Here is an 18864-nt window from a genome sequence, read left to right as displayed (position 1 = left end):
ATCGGAGGAAGAGAAATTCACATTTGGTCTGTACCATCACTAAGAATTTCTCTGCTGCACTTTGTGTTGTTTGGTCCTTGCATAATGAGAAAAACGGGCTCAGTACCAGGAACTGGTGGATTTTGTGATAATTAGTCAGTGTTTAATAGGTAAGTTGGGAAAGCCATAACATGCAGTAAAAATATAAAAATCTACACAACCCTGTTCAAGGTTTTTGGGGATTTAAAAAAAAAAAACCTTGAGAAGGAACCATAGATGAGGGTCTACTCTAACCTCTAAACATAAGCAAAAACTCATGAAACTTTGTTACAAGTTACAAATCTCCATCTAACGATATCCTCTGTTTTGATGTGATTTTTAGTAACATACCTAAATCAAGTAACTTCACGTAATTGATCTCAGGTTTTGCACATGTGTGTATATGTGATTTTGCTCACAGTGGCCCCATGGAATTCCTGGAGAATTTGTGTGAATGTTTATAATGCTGTATGGATGGATGGATGGATGGATGGATGGATGAAAATCAAGGCCTGCATTGGTTGTGGCAGGATCATGCTCAGGGGCTGGTGGGAAAAAAATTGGAAATTATTCGTCTTGGTCAATATTTTTATATATACACACATGACAGAAACCTGGAATTTGAAGAGGGGTGTGTAGACTTTTTATATGTGTGTGGGTGTAAAGCTAACTTATGTATAAATTAGTGTAGTAGCTTAATAAGGAAGGAGGTTCATTCCAATTCTAATGATTTTAACCTCGCTGACGAACATGAACAGTTTTAGCATTTGAAGGCGTGTTGCTATCCTGTTGGTGTGATGATGTTCCCCACATTGCAATAAGAATGCAATTAAAAGTAGTGTTGTTCTGATACCATTTTTTGGCCCCCGATACCGATACCGACACCCAGCTTTGTAGTATCGGCCGATACCGATACCATACCGATACTTGAGTTTTTTTTTTCCTATTGCTATTGGTTCAGAGCATTCAAGGGCCAATAGGATATTTTAGATCGGCATGCAATGAACATGTCACATACCTGTGAATGTCGTGCACCAGCAAGACACAAGATGCTGCATCCAAAATCCTATATTAGTGTTGGAATGAATGGTATCGGCATGTTACTTGTGAGTAGTCACCGATACCGATACCACTGTTTAAATGCAGTATCGGCACCTCTGCCGATACTAGTATCGGTATCGGAACAACACTAATTAAAAGTGTCCACCACGTTATAAGGAACTGTATCAATGAATACACAACTACTAAACAGCCATGTTCTTTTATTTACTGCATATTTTTCACCAACAGCATCAAAAAAAAAAAAAAACCTTGATAAATTATGTGCATGTTTGTGTGTATACCCACAGGTAGGAGATCAAAAGCGGATCGTGTCCCTTTTGTCATTTTACAGCCTTCAATGTCCATACAGACCATCTGTGCATTTAAGTGCTGGAGTTCAAGCAGAGCTTTTAAATGAATTTAACGTCTTTGCGAGAGCCATAACCTTCGTATTGTTGTACCCCCAAAGGCCTGTCAGACCAATGCGGGAGGTCTCTTAATGTACCAAGCAGATGACAAGGATACAGAGTTCAAACACACCATGGAGCAACTCAATCTGCAGGAAGTCGCACCCCCCAGTTTTTCCTGTACTCTCTGCCAACTTTGTCCCTTCTTTCAAAACAAAGTGTGTAGATGTCAAAAAAAAAAAAAAACTCATTAAAAATAATGGCCTTCACCTGCTTGTTTTATTTGTTCCCCCTTTCTTTCCCATCATCCCCTGCTTGCCTTTCTAATGAGCGACTTGGAAAAAGCTGGAGGACACTTGCTACCTCAGCACACAACACGTTTAAACTTTTACCACAAATACCAAAAGAGACCAAAGTGCATACATTTTACAAAGCATCGATTTCCAAGGAACGTTGCTGTTTAACATTTGATCTTTTTAAGGCCTGCTTCTGCCAGCACTGAATCGATTCCCGATCAGTGAGCGTAAGTGTAAATGTGAACGAATGTCTGATGTATCCTGCTATTGACCAATCCCGGGTGTAGTCTACATTTCACCCACAGGATTTGCAAGGTTCCAGCATCCTGACGACCCTGAACATAATAAATAATAGAAAACTGATGAATGGATGGACGGAGGGATGATGGAAGTAAAGTTTTTAAATCAACAATATACAAATACTGATTTTTAAGTGTGAATTCTTAACAACTTGTAAATTACCGTTACAAATTGTGTTGTCAAAAGAGATGAACTTGTTTCTGGTAATTATTAGGGATGTCACGATAAGGGCAATATCATGATATTGTGATTTTAAAACTGCCACAATATCGTCATCGTCATGTTCACAATATTTAAAAGGAACACATCTGTTACAAAAGTCAGGTTGATTTCTATTTGTGCCGTTCTAGCATTGTCTAGTGGCTAGTTTATTAGTGCAATTAATTTTCATTAGGGATGTTTTGGCCTTCTATGTTCAAAATCTATGGTAATTTTCAGATTAAGGGTTACCTAATTTTGTTGATTTTGTTTTTGACTGGATTTTGGTTATGTCATGTTTCCCTTCTGCCTCTGTTATCCATTGTCTGTCTCGTTAACTTTTATTATGTCCACCTGTGCTTGTCACCCTAACCCCTCCCCTTCTGTCAGCTCCCTCAGCCTCAACTCATCTCGTCGGTTTTTGTGTATCTAATTCCATGCATTCTTTCTGTCCTTGTCGGGTCATTCTCCTTTTTTGTCACGTCTTGTTGCTGTTTGTGTTAGTTTGCTGTCTAAGTTGCCATTGACATTTCATTGAAATATCTTTGTTGACCAGTAAGGCAAGAATAGAGCAGGAGATCGACAGGCGGATCGATGTAGCGCCCGCAGCCATGTGAACTCTGCGTTGGTTTGTCGTGGTGAAGGAGCTGAGCCAAAAGGCGGTCGATTTACGTTTCTACATCGGCCTATGGTCACAAGGCACATGAGTTGTGACCGAAAGAACAAGATCACGGATACAAGAGGCTGAAATTAGTTTCCTCTGCAGAGTGTCAGGACTCTGCCTTTACAATAGGCTGAGAAGTTTGGTCATCCAAGAGGTGCTTCATCAAGTGGAGGCAGATAAAGTGGCTCAAGGCGCCTTGTTAATAGGGATGTCACGATAAGGGCAATATTGTGATATCGTGATATTAAAATTGCCACAATATCGTCGTCGTCCTGCTCACAATATTTAAAAGGAACACATCTGTTAAAAAAAAAAGGTCAGGTTGATATCCATTTGTGCAGTTCTAGTGGCTAGTTTATTAGTGCCATTTAGTTTTCATTAGGGATGTTTTGGCCTTCTATGTTTAAAATCTATGCTAATTGTCACATGAAGGGAAACCTAATTTTGTTGTGAAGCGATCAATGTGTGCTTGCATTACCAAGTAAGTGCCTCAATATTATTATTATAGATTTTAGGTGATTTATATGCATTGCTGTTATGTACAAAAGCACAATATTGTGCTTTTTTTTTTTTTTTTTTTTTTTTACAATATTGTGATCTTTTTTTAAATATCGCCAACGCCCTCACAATATCGTGATAATTATCGTATCGTGACCTTCATATCGTGATAATATCGTATCGTGATGTTTGGATATCGTTACATCCCTACTTGTTAAGATGCGTCCCTGGTGAGGTTCTCTAGAGAGGTCACATCAGGCGGAAGCCTCAGGGATGACCACCTCCTCTGGGAATACCGTAACATCCCATTGGATGAGCTGGATGAAGTGGCTGGAGGGAGGGAAGTCTGGTTTCCTGTGCTTAATTGTTGCTCCTGCGAACCGACCTTGGGTGAGCAAAAGATGAATGGATGGACTGATGGATTAATATTTGCCGCTGGCAGGGCACCAAGTCTTAAAAACAGAGCCTAAGCAGCCGTTTGTTTGTAGACCTGTGCACGACCATTCGAGTTTGGACGTTGGCAGGAAACGCACGCATCCATCATCTGCTTGCAGGTGTAACACTCAACACCTCCCACAACCCCAAATCACCCGCCCTCATTTCACCCATCCACCCACACCCGTCTGTCGGTAACCTCATAAATCACTCATGTCTAGACCGTAACAGGGAAATAAAACGCCCAACCATGTGTCTAAATCATCAAAATGAGCCTGTCTGGAAAATCCATGCACTTTATTTTTTATTTTTATTTTTTAACTATTTGACACATACTGCACAGTGCATTGTGAACAATTTTACACATTTTATATGAATACAGGACATTTTAACATATTATATGTAACAGCTAGTGTAGTGTCTTCAAAACCTTTTAAGATTTAAAAACAAAAGCAAGCAGTGTTGCATGTCTAATATCCATGAAAAATGTTTACGTCCACGTCTGTGCCTTTTACTTATTAAATAATGCATGGAAGCATTTTTTTTTTTTTTTTTTTAATCAGAAGTTAGACGTTCACACATGAGGGAGTCACAGAGACCCAATAATGATGATTTAAAAAAAATAAAAAATCAACAACATAATCCAAGACAGAGAGGATTTTGCAACTTTTTTTTAAAACTATTTGACACATACTGCACAGTGCATTGTGAACAATTTTACACATTTTATATGAATACAGGAAATTTTAACATTTATATGTAACAGCTAGTGTAGTGTCTTCAAAACCTTTTAAGATTTAAAAACAAAAGCAAGCAGTGTTGCATGTCTAATATCCATGAAAAATGTTTACGTCCACGTCTGTGCCTTTTACTTATTAAATAATGCATGGAAGCATTTTTTTTTTTTTTTTTTAAATCAGAAGTTAGACGTTCACACATGAGGGAGTCACAGAGACCCAATGAGGATGATTAAAAAAAAAAAAAAAAAAAAAAAAAAAAAAACCTCAACAACATAATCCAAGACAGAGAGGATTTTGCAACGGATCAAGAGAAAATATGAGGCCACAATCTGCTAATAAAGTCAGAAAGAAAACAATAAAAGATTTAAGGAGGAGCCAAAAGCGGCGAAAGGAGGCTGTATTTCAACAATATCTAATCTCCACATGGGCGCTCGGCTACTATCGACCCAGATAATGCTGCAGTCTGTGTCATGCGATTCGGGGCAAAAAGGTAAGCAGGAAATCAAAACATTGCGATTCTCTTTGAGGCTCGGGTGAAGCGAAAACTGATACATTTTCTATCCCAGCAGAGCAATGAGCTCCTTTATTCATGCTCGTATGAAAAAATCTTTCAAAGCATACCTCTATCACGAAATCTGTCTTTGTGCTTCTGCTGTAATGACTCTCCATTGGCGGCAAAATAAACACTTTCATTCTTAAATGAGCTGCATGCAACAAAGCAAAAAATATATTTGAAATCTTAAAACAGCAGCAAGCTTCAAAATAATGTTGATCATCCAGAGAGTCTTACCTTGTCATTACCATAGCAACTCCTGATCACGTACTTAACAGATCTTTTAAATAAGGATTAAATGAGTCCGCCACCATTTTTATGGTTTCTACATGGAGGTAGAAGGCAGAAAGGATCATAATATGCGGCAGATGACAGAATCAAGGTGCAGGTCTCAAGGGATAGCAGAAATTGAAATGTTAGTCACTATTTCTACCTCAGCTGGATGGCAGTTTGTTTGCGTGTGTGGGTGGAGGTTTAATCTATGAGAATACAAGCCATTTTAATGAAAACCAGATGGGATCACCGAAATACAGCCATTCAACAATTTTATTACTGCTGATCACAAAGCCTAAAACCTTAAGTTTCTTAACTCATTAATTCCCAGCCATTTTCACAGAAGCAATACCGTTCGCTCCCTGCTGTTTTACTGAATTTTGACTGATTTTGCAAGGCCCACAGAATATTGTGTTCAATTGCTATTAAAGCATGGAACCTATCAAAAGAAGGATTAAAGTCTCTTCTTTCATCAGGGAAAAAAAGTATGTTTCTATCTGTTTCCGTTTTGCAGCAATTAGCATTAGAAGAGAGCTAAGTTTCATCAGTTTTCACAAATCTATTTAAATTCTAAGTAATTTAGGTTTTTATCTACGTGCCCTGTTTGATCTCTTTTGCTCTGCTGCCACCTGCTGGCCGTTTGTGTAATAACTACCATTTCTGCAACCGTTCGTTGCAGTTGAGAGGCTCCATCAAAGACTTCTGTATGCTTTAGCATAAAAAAACAAAACAAAAAAAAACGTATAAATACGTCTTTGGGACACATAAAACATTAAAAGAAAAACGGATTTACATGTTATTGGGAGCAAATAATAAAGCAATGTCTGCAGAAAAACTTTTTTTTTTGTTTTTTTTTTTGTTTGTGTATTTGACAAGAAGCTACCTAATGGACATTAAAAAACAGGGCCATAACAGAGCCAATGTAAAATTTGTATTCATTTATTTTTGTATTCTGTTTCAATTACCTGTACTAGAATAAATAAATCAGTACAGAACAATCGCTACTCAGTTCACGTGCGAGGCAAACAACATTTTAATACATGTTCAAATCATGCTGGATAAATAGTGGTATCATTTCAGAGGATGTGATTGCTCCTGCAGGACTAGTTAGCTAGTTATCTACCGGTAGATCATTCATTGAAATTAAAAGATTAAAGAGATACTTGACTCATTGAACAATTTTCAGCAGTAAAAAGTTAATATATTGTCCAGAATGAATTTGATAAATTCATTATTTTTCATGTACAATGAATACCTTTAAAAGTAATGTTTCTACTTGCTGTCGACTGATAATGACGACATCACCTGTGCTGAGGAAGTAGGTAACGGCCAATCATGGCTCACCTGTTTTCTGTTTGGCCAGTAAACTGAGCCATGATTGGTCGTTACCTACTTCCTCAGTACAGGTGATGTCATCATCAGCCTTCAGCAAGTGAAAACTTTTTAAAGGTATTAATTGTACATGAAAAACAATGACGTTACCACATTCATTATAGATAAAATATTAACTTTTCACTGCTGAAAATGCCTCAATGAGTCAAGTATCCCTTTAACGTTCCTAGTTGTGCACATAAAAAAAAAAAAATGAAAAGTAAAAAACATAACAAAGAACCATGCACCTATGACGCTCAACCAACTCCAACTATACACATCAGAACGGAAACAGACAGTAATTATACAAAAAATACACTATTACAAAAAAATTGTACACAATATTAACTCATTCACTCCCAGCCATTTTCACAGAAGCAGTCCCGTTCGCTCCCGGCTGTTTTACTGGATTTTGACTGATTTTGCAAGGCCCACAGAATATTGTGTTCTATTGCTATAAAAGCATGGAACCTCTCAAAAGAAAGATTAAAGTCTCTTCTTTCATCAGGAAAAAAAGTATGTTTCTATCTGTTTCCGTTTTGCAGCAATTAGCATTAGAAGAGAGTTAAGTTTCATCAGTTTTCACAAATCTATTGAAAATTGTCAGTAATTGAGCTTTTTTTTCTCGATGGCCCTGGTTGATCTCCTTTGCTCTGCTGACACCTGCTGGCCGTTTGTGTAATAACTACCATTTCTGCAACCGTTCTTTGCAGTTGAGAGGCTGCATCAAAGCCTTCTGTATGCTCTAGCATAAAAAAAATAAATAAATAAAATTAAAAAAACAACGTATAAATACGTCTTTGGGACACTTAGAACATTAAAAAAACGTATTTACACGTTATTGGGAGCAAATGAGTTAAATACAGGAAGATGTTTTTTTTTTTTTTTTTTTGTATCTCAGCTGAATGAATTAAGTTTCAACAAATCCTAATCTTCCAGTTTTTGCTATTCAAACACACAACGTTCGTCATACAAACAGAAAGCCAGGGCAGCCCAAACAACGCAAATCGATACAAGCATAGCTGAGTGACCCACTAAGATCACCAGTAAGTCACCATTAGCCCTGGAGCAGAATCAACAATTGAAACGAGGACATGGGATAACATTTGTTCCATGGCTGTGATTATATACACGAGAGTGGTCTGGGCAAATTTATACATCATATTTCATTGGTCGGACACAAAATACTGTCAATACCATGGCAAGACATTGTTTGTAAGTAGTATATTATATGAAAAACGGTGAGGCCAAGTTCTTGAGACATGTTGCGCAACAGAGTACTGTACTGGGAATGTGTGGTGACACCTGATCTGCAAGCAAATGACTCCATGACAGGAAAAACGATTGAGAACCAAATATTCGAAACAGACTGCAATTTGAGCTTTGTCTTCATATTGATGACTTTACCATATGTATGCTAACCCCCCAACACCATTTAATAGAAACATTTTACATTGTATTATTAGAGAGAAGGTGCAGGAAAATAGGAGAGAACCCATTATGGGCTTAAGGAGTGAGCGTACGTGTGAACAAAGAAGCTTTCATAATTCTAATGAAATGTGGGTACAAGACAGTGAGTATCTGACATACACAAGGATTACAACTGTCACCTGTCTTTCCAGAGACAAGAATATTGATTGTTTAACAATTTACAGCGCCATTACTATTCTGTGCAGGCGCATCGGGATACATTTCTGCATAAAATACAATAAAATCCAGTCGCACAAATTCAGCACTGCCTTTTTGTACGTGTATATGCATGAAATTTGGCTCGCAGAGCTTTTCCAGACTAATGGAGGCTAAATCAAATCACTCCGCAGCATTACAGTTTTGGGCTTGATGATTCTGAAAGCCCGGAGTTCACCAGAATCCATAATAACATTTGAACCCTACTCATAAAATGTTGAAAATGCTATAAGTATACAAAGACCGAGAGATGTTTTCACTATAAAACATTCAAAATTACATCAAGGATTCCTTGTCAATTTGTGCACTTTTTACACCATAATCATACATATACACACACACACACACACACATCCTTGTACATATATCTTTGTGAGGACATCCATTGACATAATGCATTTCCTAGGCCCTTACCCTAACCATCACAACTGATTGCCTAACCCTTACCCTAACCATAACCCTATTCAAACCTAAACTCGAAAACCAAGTCTTGACCTTCAAAAAGAGGTCTTGAGAAGTGAGGACCGGCCAAAATGTCCCCACTTCACAAAAATGTCCTCATTCTGTTGGAAAAAGACGTATTTTGGTCCTCACAATGTAGTATGTACAAGAACACACACACGCACGCGCACCCCCACAGGCATACATGTTAGCCACTCGGGGAATAATGGGCTGGACAGATCTAGGACCTTGGCCACAATCTAGACAGGCGGTCAATAATGTTATTTCTCATTTTGAGTTACTTTGATGTACAAAATTGGCTCGAATATAAGTTTTTTCACGAGTTTTTTGGAACATATCTCTGTTTCCACTAGTGTTGTTCCGATACCGTTTTTTGGCCCCCGATACTGATTCCGATACCCAGCTTTGCAGTATCGGCCGATACCATACCGATACCATAGCGATACCTAAGGGTTTTTTTCCTCAACATGAAAAAGCTGCCTGCCATTGGTTCAGAGTATTCAAGGGCCCATAGGATATCTTAGATCGGCATGCAGTGAACATGTCACATATCAGTGAATGTTGTGCACGAGCAAGACACAAGATGCTGCATCCAAAATCCGGTATTAGTGTTGGAATTAATGTTACTTGTGAGTACTCACCGATACCACTGTTTTAATGCAGTATCGGCACCTCTGCCGATACCAGTATCGGTATCGGAACAACACTAGTTTCCACCATCACTTATGGGGACCTCTTCCAGTTTGGGGACCACAATGCAGAAAAGGGGGCTTTCTTGAGATAAGCGGAGACAACATTATGGTTGGTAAATGGATGGACGGCTTTTTATATACCGCTTTAACTACGTTATATGGTGCCCAAAGCACTTCACAATGACTCACATTTGTCATGACTTGAGTCATGCAGGAGTAACATTAGGGTCTTGTCTCATGGTTTTGTCTCATGTTTGGGGTCACACCTGGGTTAAGTTTGAGTAGAGTTCATGACGTTCACAACCCGTTACGTGTCTGTTAGGTACTGATGTAACAAGTGTCTGTTTACAAAACGTGATTTTCGTGATGTCAACCTTTAATCCTTTAGGTGATGTCTGGACCTATGTGATGTCATTCTTTAGTCCTTTACAATTCACAGTCTGTAGGTGCAATCTGAGAATTGTGTGTGGTTTGCCGGATTATTGTCCAACTGTTTCTGTGTACCGCGATTGGCTGTCAACCGGTCCAGGGTGTCCCCCACCTACTGCCCAGAGCCAGCTGAGATAGGCGGCAGCACCCCCCGCGACCCTTGTGAGGAATAAGCGGTCAAGAAAATGGATGGATGGATGGATGATCAAGGTCAACAATTGAAAAAAAATAAATAAATAAGCACTACGAAAGCACAACAATTTTCTTGACTGTGTTAACGATAACGGGCATTGAGATGGACGAGCAGGCTAATTTCTTTTGGCATGACATAAATGTCCATCGTGATCAATAAAGTTTTATTCGACGCAAGTTCAGCGAGTAGCACTCTTTTTATTAATAGCAGTGCGCGTGTAAAGTGTCCAGGAAAAGAAGCCTGTGGGCGGGATTCCAGTGAAGTGTGTTCGAGCATACGGTCCCCTTGACACATGGAAACCTGAACGCGTGTGTGTGTGTGTCTTGGCATCATTCCTGCCCCCAACTGACAGTTTTAGGTTAAACAATGTTATTATTAAAGCCCTCCCAGACCTCCGCGCTTCCCTCCATTGTCACCCTTACAGTCAATAAATCAAGTGTGTGAAGTGTGTGTGCCTACATGGATCCCTTTGGTACTTGTGTGCATGCTTGCATCTGGCCCCTGCAGCTACAGTATGTTCTCAGGCACACATGAAGGTGACATGCAGCTTGGCGCGAGTGTCAGTGTGAGCGTGTGCCAGAGAGAAGATATCCCTCTTTGTCTAATGCCTATATACAATATATGGGCCTGACTTACTAAAAGTTGTGCAAAAATGGGTGCAAACTTGACTGTTAAAGCAAACTTATGTGGAAGTTAATCTACTAACTTGGCCCAACTCACCAATGTGTCTGCCGCGCAGTTCGTTTTGCATATTCTGAAAGGAGCATTTACTCGGGATGCAGGATAATATCGGCGGTCGATAATTATCGACCAATTCACATCATACAGATGAAACAGATAATAAAGAAATCTGCCGATAACTATCGCCAATTATAGACCAATTTGATATCATACAGTAAACCAGATACTAAAGAAATCCACTGATAATAATAGACATGCCACGTTGGTCCATCCGTTGTATTTGTGGCTCAAGTTGTGACCAAATCTTCAAACCATCCCCTCTCCTATGGTAGCGTTGCATATTTGTGATGTCATGATGCGCGCGACCTCATATTGACAGACGGTGCATCATGGTGACATGGCAGTCGCCAGTGTGGGCTTCCTTTACTGTGTCTCCACAAAATGCTACCCTCGCAGTTTTTTGTTGCTCTTTTAAAACATGATCGTTTTGTTTTGGCAAAATCAAAATGAGTTACTGGTTGTCTTTGAAGCAGAGATATCAACACAATCCTCGCCTCACCCTCTCTTTTTATTTGGTTTTCACGCCCCTCGTTACATGGGTGTTCCAACCCTAAAAATGCAAATGCAAAACATAGTTGGAACACAGTGTTGAGTGGAAGATTGCTGAGTACTTCTAGGAGGACTCAAAAGTATATTTGATTTTAAGTTAATTTTGCAAACAATTATCGTCTTACTTATCAGTTATCGACATCTGCACTTTCTAAATTACTTTCTAAATTATTTGTTTATCGGTATCGGTTGAAAATAGTATTATCGTGCATCCCTAGTTATTGACATATACATATATATATATATATATATATATATATATATATATATATATATATATATATATATATATATATATATATATATATATATATATTAGATTAGATTATATAATTTGGGGGCTAGAACGGATTAATTGAATTTCCATTAATATCAATAGGAAAAGTTAGCTCAATTTCACAGTACCAATTAAATTTGTAAGTTGAGGTACCACTATACAAGTTACACATGTAGATGCTGTAAATATAGAAAGTGGATTTTTTTTTTTTTTAAAGGGAGCATCAATTCGCATTGAGACAAATCAACTTACCTTTTCTTTTAGTGTTTAAATGTTTTTATTTGGTTGTTATTAAATTTTTAGCTCTAGTGTTTTCTCATGGGGGAGCCTCCACAGCTAGAGGGATGCTTGGTCTTCATCCATCTCACTGTGGATGAACTCCCCCTGGGTGCCTTTCCTTACAGGGTACTTCTGTGCCCCGCCATGTTGTGGTTTTCATGTGTTTGTTGGGTTTTGGGTGTGTCTGTGGGTACGATCATCGGGGTGGGGGGGTTCTTTCTTTTATTTTATTGTATTATGGATGTCCAGCACTTTGAGTTGCATTTTAATTGTATGAAAGGTGCTATATAAATAAAGTTGATTGATTGATTGATACTGAATTACCATGTACAGTAAATTGATGGATGGAATTACCTCATACACAATACAGCCTTATTACTACTAGACTATACAACATTGCTTAAGGCAAAACTGCATCTGGTTGAGATTAACTATTACTTGTGCAGTACAAATAAAAGGAATCAAGGCAGCATCACTCATACTGGGACTTTTTGTGATTGTAGTGACACCCCCTGCTGGACCAAAGACTCCACTACCACAAATAATGTAACCTCACTTCCAGAAAGTGTATCCCTGTCATTCAATTTCATTTGCAGCCAGGCCTCAACAGGATAAAGTTTAAGACACGGCCATCTCCAAAGATCAAATATTATACACTACGTACCCCATATTGTATGTTTCACACTTGTGCACACTGGGGAGAGAGTCTAGACAGTTGTCTTCCCTAAACCAGGATTGCCCCGGCCAAAGAGATACAGTTGCCGACACAAAAGCGCTATTGTGTGCCCACAGCTAAACAATACAGCTGAGCAATGAGGGGGGAAAAAAAGCAAAGGGATCAATAGAGAATTGCAATTAGCCCACATTGGCAGGAGCAGTGCCAGATTAGACACAGGATGTCGATTCCATTTCCTGCACTATCGGCTCGAAAACTTGCTGGGCTGGCTGTGTAATTGGAGCAACAAACGGAGCCGCTTAAGACGTCGTGGTGTGATCGCGACAACATATACTAGACTAATCAATGCGGGGGGGGGCCACGATGCGTTCAAATTCATATACCGGCTGCTTCAGTTTGCATGAGGATTCACAGACAGCATGCGACTGAATAACTCAAGTTAAGCATGTGTTTTTTCAGAACCCAATGAACAAAACAATGAGTCCAGGTTTTAAACACAGCATTTCTTTTCAATGGTGCGACTGCAGAGATGGATTATTTTTTTTTCCACATCTTTTTGACTGCAAAAAAAACAAAACACATGCATCCTTACCTTTACGTATGACCTGGCCTTGTAGTATATCCCTTGGAATCAAGACGGAGTAGAAGCTTTGTAAGAAGCCCGGTCGGCAGGGACCTTTAGAGGAATGCTCGCCATTATTCACCTGAAAAATTGTACAGTGTAAGATGCCACCAATTGTGAAATCATTCTTATTTCTTTTTGATTTGATTTTTTCTGATCCAGAGGCTGAAATTAAAGCATCAGGTAGTACCTGGTAACAAATTAAATGGTGGGATTACCTATATATTCTTGAGAAGAAACATTTTCATCAAGACTATGTGGTCCATAAACAGATGAGTCCTGGTGAGCTCTGGTGATTTCATCTTTGAGGGTGCTCAGACTCGCACACAGCATGCAGCAACATAACTTTAAGTGGTTCAGGGGAGTTGCACCGCCTAAGCCATACAAACTGTCATACTCGTGTCTGTAAATTAAACTATATGGTCCAGGGCATTAAAGGCCACTGATTAGTCACATTCTGGCGTCAAGGCGAGCAAGCTGGTGTCTGAATAGAGACATTGCGTTTATGTGAGCACATCCAAGGTGGAGAATAATAATGCAAGGTCGAGACCCTTTACGCACATATTCGCAGGCTTTGTATAGTGAACATCCTTGGAAATAAAATATAGAAGGGCAAGAAGCAACTTGATAGTTTTGATGCCCTGAGCCGACACTACAGTAAATGTGAAGAGGTTGAAGTTGGACAAAGTGTGTGCGATTATGCATCACATTAATTACAAGAGTAAAACACAAGCTATGAATTGAAATAATATTTCGCCGCGTAAATGCGCCGTGTTGACTTCTTGTGCCGCTTCTTCGCCGAAATCAGAAACATAATGGTGATGATCAATTAGCGTATCACTTCATCGCCAATATGTCTTAATTGCCAACTAAAATTCATTACCGAGCTAGTTGTAGTATATCACTTGTGGGTTGGGAAATCCGCGCCAATGCAGATGCGCACAACCAACATGTGACTTTATTCAATGTGTGAATAACGCTTCGAAACGGCACAACGTAACACGTACATTATTATTTAAAACAAACAAAAGAAAAATAGTCACTTGGCAAAACTCTCACCCGGAATGTGTCAAGAAGAAGGGCTGCTGTCAGGACCAGAGCCAAGTCAGTCCTCATCGCGGCGGACGAAGCGAGCGACAGCCACGGCAGGCTGGGCGAGGATCCGCAAAGAGAGAAAAAAAAAGAAAAAAAGAGAGCCCTAAATCTTCTCCCCCAAATCGTGTAACGTCTCCTGTTGTGTGGGTCAGACTGCGCCTGGAAGGTTCCGTGTTCGTGGGAGTGCAGCAAGCTCCTGAGTTTGTGCGACTCTTGTGTGCAGGTGAGCGCTTGACTCGGCACCAAGTCGCAGCAGCCTCCGAGCCTCCGAGCCTCCCTCACAACCTTCACAACCCACACACACCCCACCCCTCCCTCTGAACACACGCACTTAAAGCAACTCCGCCAGCTACCCCTGCATTAGCTCTCTCTCTTTCTCTTTTGTTTTTTTTTTTCACAAGAATCTCACTTTTTATCATGAACCTACTTTTGCAGGCTTTTTGTAAATGAAACCCCAACATTAATTTAATTGACATCCATCCATCCATCCATCCATCCATCCATCCATCCATCCATCCATCCATCCATCCATTCTTCCATCCATCCATCCATCCATCCATCCATCCATCCATCCATCCATCCATCCATCCATCCATCCATCCATCCATCCATCCATCCATCCATCCATCCATCTTAACTCTTTCACTACCAGCCATTTTAGAAATTTTCCAAATTTTCAATACCCACGCGATATTACCTTCAATAATTATATATAAGCCGAATCTACCAAATGACAGAAGAGAATAGAATACTTTTTGCCCTGTCCCGTTCTTTTATAATTGACAGTAGAAAAATGTAGGTTTGCCAAAATTACAGCCATTTCTCCCATGGACTCTGAAACTGTGTTTATTTTGTATAAAATGGGGCAATGATGTCATCTTCCAGTGGTTAGGCATCAGTAAAGTTGTTTCCAAGTTTGACATTGACAGTCAGATTCTTCCCATCTATCCCCACTATGAAAAATTATAATTGACGAGTATACTTGTCACCGGTGGTGAATGAGTTAATATAGAATAGTCCATTCATGTCCCAGTGTCATCTTCAAGTTCACATTTTCCAGAAGCCCAAAACGTACATTATATTTGTGAGCACCCTAGTAGGCTAACTATTTTACCTCTAAAGTTTGAAGAAAAATTTGACAATAAAGTTCTTAAAAAAAAAAAAAAAAAGTTTGAAATTACAAGGAAAAATTCAGATTTTAACACATTCAGTATACACTGTTAAAAGTTTTACCCTGCTTAAACTAAAAAAAAAAAATGATGTCCAGGTATCACATCTAAAATATTTGACTTCACAAAAACTACATCGAGTGACTTCGTATGACCTGATTATTTCATATTGATATAAACAATAATTCTTCATTTGAACCAATCGTTTCAGTTCCAGCACAGCTGATTCCAGTGAGTTCTTTTTTTTATTTTTTTATTTTTATTTTTTTTATTTATTTTTTTTTTATAAAGAGCTCAGAATTGTTCATTCGGTAGTCTTACCGATTCAACGTCTTGTCATCATTGCTCTTTTTTTTTTTTTTTTTTTTTTTTTTGTGTGTGTGTATGTGTGCGTGCGTTTGCGTGCGTGCGTTTGCGTGCGTGCGTTTGCGTGCGTGCGTTTGCGTGTGTGCGTTTGCGTGCGTGCGCGTGCGTGCGTGTGCGTGCGTGCAAATACGTATAAATTTATACTCATTCATTCACCTAAAACCTTATAAATATCCCATTACCCTTCGCCTTAACCAGGTACTTCAGAATCTTGCCAGAGTCGTGAGGTTTAAATGGTCAGGAGACCAGAGAAAAGGTCAGAAAAAAAAAAGAAATAAAGAGAAAAGAAAGGTAAATCAAAGTGAAATCCAGCACCGACCAAACACTTCCTGCCTTCCTGATTCCAGTGAGTTCTATCAACGCTGAGTAGTTGCAACTGGAGTTACCGCCAGACTTAAAAGACCGCCTCAATGGAGCCCTGATTCGTCGAGTCACCATGGCAACACCGAACGCGGCACCGCCCTTCCTTCCGCGTTGCTTTTTTTTTTTTTTTTTTAACCCCTCTCAACTGAAAATTTTAACATGATCATATGGTGAATTTGAGCATATCTTTTAAAACAAAAGTGCAACACCGCAACAGCTCCCCATAGAGGAAGGCGGCGTGGGAGAATTTTGCTGCTCGGGTCAATGTGTAAATTTTTGTAAATTGCAATCACAATAATATTACAGGAGAAACAGTTGAATGGTAGCTCATTAATTCATTTCATTTAGGTGCAATCCTGTGGGGGAGAAGCACACTTGACTTAAGATATTTAGATGACATATAAAAAACTTAAATGAAATGTAAAAACGTTCAAAGATGTATAAGAAGAGGTAAGACTACCGAATGAACAGTTCTGAGCTCTGGAGGAAAAAAAGAAAAAAGATATATAAGAAAAAAACGGAGCACAACACACAATATATGCTGCGATGTGAGCACGTATGACTACGGCTGGTATTGTTGCAAATGTAAGGATGGATTAAGATGTGTATACAGATGATGGACTGTGATGTGAAACGGCGTTCTGTCAGATCAGCATACCCGTATAGTAAAATCTATCTGTAACCTCACCTTAAACTCAACCAAACACCCAACCTGTTGTTACTGTGCATGACCTTTATCTATGTAACCTGATCTATGTACACAAAACGTGTGCTCTACATACACGAAACCTGATCTACGTACACAAAACTTGATCTACGTACACAAAACATGTGATCTACGTACACAAAACTTGATCTACGTACATAAAACGTGTGATCTACCTACACGAAACCTGATCTACGTACACAAAACTTGATCTACGTACACAAAACTTGATCTACGTACACAAAACTTGATCTACGTACACAAAACGTGTGATCTACCTACACGAAACCTGATCTACGTACACAAAACTTGATCTACGTACACAAAACTTGATCTACGTACACAAAACATGTGATCTACGTACACAAAACTTGATCTACGTACACAAAACTTGATCTACGTACATAAAACGTGTGATCTACGTACACGAAACTTGATCTACGTACACAAAACGATCTACGTACACAAAACTTGATCTACGTACACAAAACTTGATCTACGTACACAAAACTTGATCTACGTACACAAAACATGTGATCTACGTACACAAAACTTGATCTACGTACACAAAACTTGATCTACGTACACAAAACATGTGATCTACGTACACAAAACTTGATCTACGTACACAAAACTTGATCTACGTACATAAAACGTGTGATCTACCTACACGAAACCTGATCTACGTACACAAAACTTGATCTACGTACACAAAACTTGATCTACGTACACAAAACATGTGATCTACGTACACAAAACTTGATCTACGTACACAAAACGCGATCTACGTACACAAAACTTGATCTACGTACACAAAACATGTGATCTACGTACACAAAACTTGATCTACGTACACAAAACGTGATCTACGTACACAAAACTTGATCTACGTACACAAAACTTGATCTACGTACACAAAACGTGTGATCTACCTACACGAAACCTGATCTACGTACACAAAACTTGATTTACGTACACAAAACTTGATCTACGTACACAAAACGTGATCTACGTACACAAAACCTGACCTACGTACACAAAACATGTGATCACAAAGAAGCATATGTTCAATTAAGTGAGTGGTATACCGTGTTAAATTTTTTTTAAGACTTTAGATGAATGAAGCGTTTGTGACTGTGAATGCCATAAACGCCGAATGCAATACATTACGTAATCGCAGCGGCATGGAAACGACAAGGCGGGAATTTTGTAATAATTCAAATGGATTTCTTTGCTCAATTTATTAGTTTGTCTCCCCTTGTACAAAATACGTATTACAGGTAAAATAAGCGTAGGGGTGTGTGGTTGTGTGTGTGTATATGTGTTTCCTGTTCCCAAACCTTTCACAGGCTGTTTATTTATCTGAAAACCTCCTAGTGTCTTTTTGGCCTTTTCAAAAATCTGTCCATGCAAGAAAAACGAGCCAGTCAGTAAGTGCACGATTGATGAAACCATCCTGCCGCCATTAATTATGACAGGATTAAATGGAGGAAATTAGGTGTGCTTGCTGTAGAGTAACAAAGTCTCTAGAAGGAGGAGGAAGAGATGGATGGGTCAACAAATCATTATAATTTATGGCCCCATTTATATCTGATATTAACATGTGCACTCATTCTGGTTACATTAATTGGTTAATGACATCTACTCCATGGCTCTTTGCACTTTACTGCTAATAAAATGACTTATGAGATGTGTTAAATGAATGCCCATGTGACTGGATATCTGTATTTAAGACACGGCTTGTACATTCGGCAACAAACTCAGT

At 39.0% G+C, this 18864-nt stretch overlaps 1 protein-coding gene across 1 annotated transcript in view; it reads right to left on the bottom strand.

The window, feature by feature from the left end:
• LOC144013617 (cadherin-4-like) overlaps window positions 1-14767 on the bottom strand; it is a 273004-nt gene extending 258237 nt beyond the window's left edge. Inside the window, exons 1-2 of the mRNA XM_077512700.1 lie at window positions 14460-14767; window positions 13371-13482 (exon numbers count right to left, since the gene is read on the bottom strand). Of these exons, the coding sequence (XP_077368826.1) occupies window positions 13371-13482; window positions 14460-14516 (169 nt within the window). The 5' untranslated portion in view covers window positions 14517-14767. The remainder of the gene's footprint in view (window positions 1-13370; window positions 13483-14459) is intronic.
• Between the last annotated feature and the right edge of the window lie 4097 nt (window positions 14768-18864).

The sequence above is a fragment of the Festucalex cinctus genome, chromosome 2, assembly GCF_051991245.1.
Source record: "Festucalex cinctus isolate MCC-2025b chromosome 2, RoL_Fcin_1.0, whole genome shotgun sequence".
NCBI lineage: Eukaryota > Metazoa > Chordata > Actinopteri > Syngnathiformes > Syngnathidae > Festucalex > Festucalex cinctus.
Note: the sequence above shows the minus strand (reverse complement) of the source record. Positions and strands in the feature narration are given on the sequence as shown.